General features: G+C 35.4%; 1 protein-coding gene across 1 annotated transcript; it reads right to left on the minus strand.

The window, feature by feature from the left end:
* Window positions 1-237: 237 nt before the first annotated feature.
* On the minus strand, window positions 238-9527 carry LOC110675912. The gene is made up of 3 exons (XM_021841929.1): window positions 9359-9527; window positions 8901-9289; window positions 238-538 (listed from the first exon to the last, which is right to left on the minus strand). Exons 1-3 carry the CDS (start codon window positions 9458-9460, stop codon window positions 304-306), a joined length of 726 nt encoding a protein of 241 aa, XP_021697621.1. The 5' UTR covers window positions 9461-9527; the 3' UTR covers window positions 238-303.
* Between the last annotated feature and the right edge of the window lie 923 nt (window positions 9528-10450).

Consider the following 10450-nt stretch of genomic DNA (forward strand, 5'->3'; position numbering starts at 1 on the left):
GGAAGTGCTCACAAGAACACTAAGCTGAAAGCCTGTTGTCCCAGTGAGGACGTAAAGCCAAGAAGAAGAAGAAGAAGTTATAGCAGATTAAGAAATTCTAGTTTCTCTACACTTTGCGGAGCTTTATTACCGTCTAATCTAGAAAAACGAACAGTAGCAAAAAGAAGTTGAAGCGTAGTCGGGTAACGACAAGGTTAGGTCTAGTGATATTAATCTTAAGAAAGTGACACCAAAACGTAATCAGTACCTTAAGCTTCATATTCTATTCTCAATTTAAATACAATCTCAAAATTAACCCTTCGATCAATATGCCGGGCACTCGTCTATGTGCGTCTCCAGCGAGTGGATATCACTGAAAACTCCATTACAGTGCTGGCAGTAGGAAGCCTTCCGTTCCGATTGGTACCTGTCTTCCGGTACGCCCGTTATTGACTGTTGTTGGGACTCAATAGTAGTTGCAGCCGCTGACACGACCATTCCACCGCTTTCCTGTGACATTCGGCTGCACCGTCGACTGTACGTTAGCTGTTCCGCTTGGCTGTAAGTAATATGTGGTAAAAATGAACGTGATTGGTTTGACTTATTTGTGTAATTTTCTGTACCCTCCAAAAACATATGGAAGTTTTTTGTCTATAAATATCTCTGTTATTACATGTCCAATTAAAATTGTCTATGGCGCATTCTAAACAGGGTGAATTATTCTTATTTCGTAGGTATTTTGACAACAACATTTTTTAAATTTTGTTTACTAAATTTTTATCAAAAGTTATGACATTTTTCAAAAAAACATGGTTGATTTTCTTACTTATTTTCTTAATTTGTTACATCAGTGTGATTTTTAAGTTAAATTTTTATCTAGCATGAGCCAGGGAAACTTAACTTCATCTGATCAATTCATTGGAACCCCTCTCATCATGACAACATGTCTACTTGAAGGTTTCAAAGAAAAAGATTTTGGTATGTGGGAATATTATAAGTTGAGTTTTGGAAACATTAGACGAAAATCTTTTCTTTCCAAATTCCAAACATTTTTGCAATTTACTACAGATAACATCCACAAACAAAGATTTTTCACATCCCTGAGTTAACTCAAGTAAGTCAGATGTAACAATATTGTATAATATTGTCTTGGGGAACACCAGTTCTTACAGGAAGTCTTTCAGACTTAAAGTTTTGATACTTATCCTGAAGTGTACGATTTGGCAGATAAATTTGGATTATTCTAACAATGTACAGTTGAGTTCAGAATAATAGCAGTGAAAGACGATTTTCATACAAAATGCTCAACTTTGGCATGCTGTAACATTGTTTCCCTTTGAGCAATCGCCATGAAATTTTTACAGAGAACTACAAATATCCTTAATTTTGTTACCGTCAAACGGGGCTTCTTTTGACATAATTTTCACATTTTTCGACTTTGAGGATTTGTTGCTCTTAGAATTATGGATAGATTTAGATAATTCTTGCATATATCTAAGTTGTATATGTGCGTAACAAATGTGCAAAATATGAGGCAAGGGGTTCAGATGTTCAGGAGCACGGATCTGGAGAGCCGGGCATCCGGTTGGGCTGAAGACCTGATCGATTGGTCACCATCAGCTGGTGACCAATCGATTAGGTTTTCAGCTTGAACGGATGCTTGGTTCAACAGATCCGTGCTCTTCAGGGTTTGAGGTTTGGCTTCGATTCATCTTCACCTTAATTAAAGCAAATTTATTAGTAGCAGTAATTGCAGTGGTAAATTTCAATATAATCAATGTAGTCATGGAGGATCATGTTCAGCTTAGTTAATGTCAGATAAATGTTACCCACAAACAAAAGCAAATGACTTACAAGTAACACGATTAAAAAAAAATAATACTAAAACGGCCAAAATAACGTCGGTTTTACGCAAAAATATACTATTAATTAATAAACACGGCAACACGTCAATGAACTACAAAGGATAAATAGGTATTAAATGTATAGAGATACATTAATAGGAATAGCTAATGTAGAACACAATAAAGGGTGAATACTGATTAAAAAATCGTACTTAAATACACACAAATAAAGGTAAGATGAATTGTAACCGATTATATATTACATAAACATACTACTATAAATAACGGGGTACGAAAGGGACCAACAGGGCACCCGATTGAAGCGATCTGGACAGGGAGCCTGGGACTGCCTCCTCCCTGTTGTTAACATTTCGTGGATTGAGGGCGGGCTCTTCGACCCCATCTATTGGGAGTATTCTGTCAATCAAGGGCTTTATTTTACAGTTGTTCGTGAAAACTTTCTTCTGGAAGGAGATTCTTTTCCCCTGCCGCGGGTTTCGTGCAAGTGTCTATGCTTGTGGGTCCGCACATCCATTTTTGGCCCTTCATACAGAAGACTGACTGCTCACAAACAAAAGTACAATCTTGATCAAATCGCTTTTCAGATTATTGCAGTGCTATAGGCAGATGCCTTGCTACAATAGATGGTAGAACCATATCAGCATATCGTTATCAACAAATGTGCAAAATATGAGGCAAATCTATCAAGAAATAAAAATATTGCTTTAATAGCGAAAAAAATGTGTCCTTCAAAACAAAAAAGGGGCTCACGGTGTGCCAGATACCGTTATTAACGAAAAAAAATGTCCAAGAATTTGGCACCTACCATTCGAAAGATATAGTATTCAAGCAACTTCTCCGTGAATTTGAAAATATTTTAACGAGGGAATCGAAAGTTATCGTTATTTGAAGGTTTTAAGCTATTTTTGAAGGGATTTTCACATGCTTCACAATATTCCTCAACGGTCAAGCTTCTGGTCAACGGTCGGCTTCTGGCCAATCGAATGGCCGACATGTGACAGTCGACGTGCACTCATTGGTAATTTGTAATCCAAAAAAGTAACCATCAGCTTTGCATTCTCCATTCAAAATATATGATACTCAAGCATCTACTCCGTAAATTTGAAATCATTTCTTCAAGAAAATCATAAGTTACAGTGATTTGTTTATTTACCATTATTTCCATGAAGTTTAAGGTGAAGATAAATCGAAGCCTAACCTCGAATTTTCAAGAGCACAAATCTTGAGAACCAAACATTCGTTTAAGCTGAAAACTTAATCGATTGCTCACCACCAGCTAGTGACCAATCGATTAAGTTTTAAGCTTAAACGAATGTTTGGTTCTCAAGATTTGTGCTCTTGAAAATTCGAGGTTAGGCTTCGATTTATCTTCACCTTAAATTCTAGCTTATTTAAATGGTTTTGTTATATTTATGTACAAAATTTACAAATAATAATGTCCATAGGACTGACACTCGGCATTCAGTAGTCATAGTAGTCAATCGTCTTCGCAGTTAGTTTGAGAAATCTTTATCAAAAGACAACATAATTAGAGTACTTTGAAGTTTTTGAAAAGTAAATTTAGAATATTTAATTAGCACGTTCAATATTTTTACCATTACTAAATGCAACAAATTCTTGTCAATATGTTAACCAATATGTTTAAAAAGCGTGACAGTAGTGGACGGTTAGCTGCTGCTTCTTTGTTATTACAAGAGAAACTATACTTGCACAAGGAACCAACAGATGCAGCTCTTAGGATTAGTTGCACCAACCTCTTTTTGTAAGTAATGGAATTCTTATTCCTTGTACTAAGCAATATCGGCACCAGCTGCGTCCGAATACAGTCAATTTTATTTATGGATGAAATGTTTATGTGTCGTTATCTCTAAGAAAGCCGTTGGGGTCATTAGCTTCAACGATAAATCACTGGGAGTTTTGAAAATGGGAAGGAATTATATTACAGGATACATCTTGGTAAACAAAAGGCTTAATTATAAGAGTCATAGAGATCATAGCATCATTTTCAATGATTACACCTCCCTTAATCGAAAAATTGAAGGATCTTGTGTTAATATGTTAAACTGAATCATATATATATATATATAAAGCTTGTAGCATTTAGATATTTGGAAAACATGGAACAAGATTTATTTCGACAATAACCGACCACGTACTATTATTTGAACAAATATATAAACGTATTCCTGTCCAAATAAATTATGAATCATCATATTTAGCCCTATTAGAACAGCAGCATAAAACGACCTCACCAGTGGATAATCCATTCTGGACTGAGAAGCTAGGAAGCACTTTCAAATTGTTCAGGTTCACCAATACGCTTATTTGGGCCATAACGAATCAATGTCTATCAAAACCCCAAAAATGAAACAACATTTCCAAAAACGAACACATTTGCTTATTCTGTATCAAAGCACTGCCATTCTTGAATAAAAGATACAAGTTCAATACATATATATTAGGTTGATTTGTGTCGCAATGATAAAATGCGCGTTGCGAACACTATTTTAGCCGATTCAAAACCAAATCTTAAAAACAAGTCCAAAACTTCAAAGCACTCCAGTTATGTTGTCTTTCGATAAAGTTTTCTCAAACCAACTGCAAAGATGCTTGACTACTATATCTTTTGAATAACGAGCGTTAGTTCTATAGACATTTTTATGTGTAGATCACAAACATTAATATAACAAAGCCATAAAAATTAGCTCCAAATTAGACTTCATAGAAATAATGGTCAAAATACAAATCACTATAACTTCTGATTTTATCGAACAAATTATCTAAAATTTTCAGAGAAGATGCCTAAATATTATATGTTTTGAATGGTGAATGCAAAGCTGCTTGTTACATGGCTAGTTTACAAACTAATAATGATGCACCGTTGAGGAATATTGTGAAGCATGTGAAAATCTCTTCCAAAACAGCTCAAAACTTTCAAATCACGATAACTTTCGATTCCCTCGTTAGAATATTTTCAAATTCACGGAGAAGATGCTTGAATGCTATACCTTGCGAATGGTAGGTGCCAAATTCTTGGACATTTTTTTGCGTTAATAACGGTTTCTGGCACACCGTGGGGCTACTTTGGACATTTTTAGAAATCAATACAATTTGATAATAAAATGATTTGTTTTCATAAATTTTGAACTGATTCTATAGATCATCGTCCATTATGATGTTTTGAACGTTTTTCAACGACAAACTTAATTTAGAAGATTATAAAGCTCTAAAAAAATTACACACATATTACACTTTTTTGCGAAAGATGTTCCTCTCAATTTTTAGGTTGTAACTTCAAATTCACCTTCTTTCAAATGGAAGTGTCAGTTACGAATGCTTGACTGTTGCAGTTCATATACACGAATGATATGTACATATTACAGTGGGATTCCGTTTTTGGCATGCTCCGTTTTTGGCATGCTCCATTTTTGGCACCCCACGATTTTGGCAACAAAATGGATCCGTTTTTGGCAACATTTATGAATACCATAAAAATTTGTATTTTTTTGTAAATATTATCGTGTCTGTTGCTTTATTTATCTGAATGGCAGGTAAAATACGCACCGATTACATAATAGAGCTCTATTTTCGTCGATATTCCTCCAAATATCATTAACTACTAAGAGCTCCCGTACGTGCTAATTTACTTCAGAATGGTCATTGGTCATGCATTCGCAGCGTTTCATGAGGCCATTAATCCCCACCAGCATCTCAACTAGAGATTAATATCTTAGGCATTCATACTGAGTGACCAGCCCACTTAAGGCTGCCAGTTGGTGATACACTAAAAAACACATCTCTTCAGATTTGGAACAGCTTGTTTGAACAAAACACAAGCACATAAGGGCAACAAAAAGTCTATGACTCACTTTAAATTTTGTCTCACCTTTTTAGCTCACTGTTCTTATTATTATGGAGTTACAAACATTGCGTATGAAGAACGAACCGCAGTTATAGATGCAAATACAGCAAAATGTCGTGCTCATAATTTTTGAGGAATTTCATTAAATAAATTGCGTTATTCTAGTGAATTGCAGAAGTGTCAATAAAAAGTATATATTTTACTATATTGTATATTATTTTTTAAGAATTCCAATGTTCCATTCAATACCGACACCAAAACGGATGCAAACACAGTCCAAACTGAACCTTATTCTCAAAAATATCATTGAAGCGTGCGATAAAAAACAATTGAGAGTATTTTGTTTGTGGTTCTAATGTGTGTATTAATCTTTCTGAGAGCTTCTTTCCCTATTTGTTGGAGATTCTTTAAGACGTTAGATTTGTTAAGAGATGTGTTTTATACAAGATTTTTAATCAAGGATACGGTTATCAATATAATTAAAATGTTCCATGCGAGCTAGGACTATGAATTTCCTAACTGAACCCTGGTGAATCCTTAGGGAGTTCTTAGTTCATAAAGGACTTCTCGGAAATTTTAACGGATTCTTGAGAATGTCTGCAGATTCCTAGCGAACACTGAGGGTTCCTTGCGGGATCCTGAGAATATATAGGGAAAGTGTACCAGTTATGGCCATAGTGGTTCCCTATTTGGCCATATGTGAACTTTCGATAACTTTCACATTTTTTATATTTTTGAATGTTTTAACATCTAGATACATCCTTCATCTTACTGCTAAAACACACAAAACTTTTCAAAATGTGAAAAAAATTAAGTTAACACGTATGGCGAAATAGGGAACCACTATGACCGTAACTGGTACACCTAACCTAAATGGTTATTGAGGATTAAGTTCGAAATTTTGTGATTCCTATTAAGCTCTTAAGTTTTCTATGGCATCCTGGTAATTCCTAGCTGGATGATGTGGATTTGTAGTGGTATTTTGAATATTTCTGGCAAAATCTTGTAGATTTTGGAAAGGTTTCCAGAGAAATTTGAGGAGTGCTAGTGGTAGCCTAAGAATAATGAATTTTTGAAAATTTTTATTGAAGACTTGAGAATTTTCGGAAATATCGCAGCAATATTCCTAACAAAATGCTTCAGAGCCCTAGCGTTTTCTTGTAGATTACTTTTTTTGATTAGTTGTTTATGTTTGCCCTTTTGATTGCAGTTAATCAATAATTATGAAAATTATCAGAAACATAAAGTAAAGGAGGGTATTCTAAACTTACCGAATATTGTAAAATTTTACGCTAAAGCCTTAAAGTTAAACTGATTTTCAATACTCATTAAATAAAAAAACTCATGTCGTTTTGCAATACCCAGCGCATTTGTTTTATAAATATGTCTTTGTATGAAAACAGTATTAATTTTTTTTTCGTATTCTTACGCAGTTTTAGGAAAATGCTCAGTTCTTATATAAACGTCACTTTTGCGATTATTTATTTTACATGGTCCACTCATACAAATAGTGTACATAAAGCTTCTGAAAATCCTCAAAGACATTGAGGCGTAAAAATTAAGTATGTAGAACGTTTGTCACAATTAAAATCACGGCGCTATAGATTCATAGCATAGTACAATATTACGGAAAACTGCTTCGAAGTGAACCGTTCTGAAGTCTTGATGCCATATGGTTCCACAAGGATGATGTAATAACGTTCTAATGATGTTTTCAAAACCAATAGTTGAAATATAAAATTTAAAATAAGGGTTCCGATTTTGGCACGGTTCCGTTTTGGCAACTGAAAATTTCGACTTTGTTGCCAAAAACGGAATCCCACTGTACTGCAATGCTCAATGAGCTTTGTACAAAAACATTCGTTCTGATTCTCAATAGTGTTGAGATGGCGTAAGAGTAGTTTATTTGTAGCAGATGAAGTTTGCATTTGCTTTGTACTGATGATTCATGTAAAATATTTACATGAAAAAGTTGCAAGTTTAATGTTTTAAGTATTGAAGTATACATGATTTATGATTATTCACTTTTCTGAATTCTTAGTTTGATTTTATTTGTGTTGTTAAATATACCAACCAATACTATAAACTAAAATGAAGGTCGTAAAATTAAGACCTTTGGTCGATTATTTTTATAAACCAACAATTTTCAACATTAAATTATCAAAATTAATATTCGATAGTTTTGTGATGCTCCCAATAACTTTGCACGATATGTGAAAAATTACAACAAAGTTTACATAGCAAATGTTTTGTACCTTGCGAATATTTGTTTGGACTTTTTTTGACATATTTTCTTGCTTATCCTTTTATTGTTGATATTGTTCCTAAAAATGTTCATGCCTGGTTGAAGAGCATATATTGGTTAATAAAAGTACTGAAGACACAAAATGGCTCAGATTAATATTTATGCCGCAAATAAATCCAGAACGCGAGTGTCCAAAGTAGCCCCGTCTGACGGTATCACAAAATTTGAAATGAAATCGCTTTATGGGATATTTAGAATGTAACAGGGACATGATCAGAATCAAAATCAGTGTAAGTAACTGGTTGGCTACAAAAACGACTAGAATCGGTTAAGCCCAAGCCAAAGGTCTCTAGAGAAGGAAAAATAAGTAGTGATAGCCCTATTGAATTGAGAAATATCCTGAAGAGCATTCCGTTGGAATTGCTCTGCGAAATATTGCATGAGCGATTTTTTGCATTAAAGTCACCAATGATAAATATTTTTGACTTATTGCTAGTCCATTTCCGCAAGTCAGTTTGAAGTAAATTAACTTGCAGGCAAATAGGCAGTTACTAAAGTATATCTATTTATCAAGCTGTGCTTCAACATTGTCGAACATTACGATAAACAAAAAATCAGTAATAACTGCAATATGAATGTTTTTAGCTGTTAGAAAATTAAACAGCACGTCGAGAGCGTTCCAATCCAAAATATTCAAGAAATCATTTGGACCCATTAGTTCTTAGAGAAAAAATAATCCAAAAAATAATACAATTTTATTAGTAAATTTGACACCAACTTGGGCTGCTTCAGCCATAGTGGTGGTTTTGAACATTGCATCAATCATTTGATTCAATCGTTTAGTTAAAAAAATCAAAATGAGAGGGAAACATGTTACTAGAAGTAAGTACATTTTCTGTTGGGACGTACAGAGGTAAACAGTTCACAACAACGCTTCGCCAGATCTTACCCGTTCAGTGCATCGGCGATCAAAGTTCGGTTCTGCTGTTGAAGTTGTTGCAATTCGCCTGCCAGACGATTCTTTTCCGCCAACAAAGCCAAACGCGCAATTCGTTCTGCGGCAAAGTCACTCTTGTAGATATCCAGCTGCGCTTTCAGCAGTTCAATTTCACTTTTCAGGGCAGCGTGGCTGTGCTGGGGTGATGTAGCAAAACCTCCGTCCAGCGGGTGGGATGTTTCCTTGGCCGGTGATGACACGGCCGGACTTACGGGTGGTGTTGATTGGGCGGATGTCTGAGTTGCGTGAATCGAAAGTACTGCTCTACACTTGACCACCAGGTCTTGCAGGGCGTTCAAGTTGGTGCGCATTGAGTCAAGGTTTTCCGAGCATGCTGTTTGCTAGTGGAAGTGCGGGGGTAATAGGTACAGAAAAGTAGGTAATTGATTGCTACTTAACGCTTTACTTACGACACTTCCACATTCGGCAATATGTGACTCCAAAACAGCATTTCTCTGCAGCAAGGCTTGGAGGTCCTCTCCGGTAACATTATCCTTTACGGATACTTTCATTGTGCCGATTTAAAAAAAAATTTTGGCCGTTCAATTTGACTTCGAAGCACCCACTGATTTTGATGAGAAAACCCAAAATCAAAGTTGCGTCAAAACACAAGTGATTTGCGATAAGGTTAATCCATGCGGCAGCAGTTCTCAACTTTTACACACTTGCACAAGTGCAAAGTGAACTGAAAAACATACCAACATTGAATGAGCACAGAATAAATTTATTCCATTCACTAGTTGTGGTAGAACGACTTTTAGTGTATACAGCTTACTTTGGGAAAAGGCCTCAGTTCTTCTTATTTTTGGCATTACGTTACCACTGGGACAGAGCCTTGCTATTAAGCAAAAGCTGCACGTTTCCTGGTACACAAATTACGTCACACTAAATTGGATCATTTCCGATCCTCCCCCTTTCTGTATGGCTCCTCCAAATATTGTGTAAGACTTGTTACACTATACCTGACCCCCTCTTTGATTCAATCGTAATCAGTTGATACGAATTTGGAGAATTTAGGTAGCACTATGCAATTCGCACAAATTCGTAGTCCTAGACCTTTATATGAGGGTTGTCCACTTTCCGTCCATTACCAAAGTCAGAGATAAGGGATTAATCCTTGACTTTTAGACAAGATTGACTCATTCTCCGGAAGTCGAGAGTTCAGTTAAAAATGTGGTATTGTTAAGACATATGAAGAAACTTCTCTTGAAATGGATATCAAAACGACGATAGCGAAACACTGTTTGCATCGAATCGAAAGAAAAAACAAACGACGCCAAATTATCGACTGAACCTTGTCCGATAAGACAAAAAATGCTGAAACCGATTAGATAAGTTGGTCCGATAAGAGCAAACTAAGTTAAGATGCCTTCTTATCGGAACGCAACTTTTTATTGTTAATTGTATTTTGTTTGGATCGAACTTTTGCGATTTTCATTCAGTTTTGGTCAAAACATCAGAAATGATAGAGTTCAATTTAAAGCTACCCACGCGGAGTAATT

The sequence above is a fragment of the Aedes aegypti genome, chromosome 2, assembly GCF_002204515.2.
Source record: "Aedes aegypti strain LVP_AGWG chromosome 2, AaegL5.0 Primary Assembly, whole genome shotgun sequence".
NCBI classification, from domain to species: domain Eukaryota; kingdom Metazoa; phylum Arthropoda; class Insecta; order Diptera; family Culicidae; genus Aedes; species Aedes aegypti.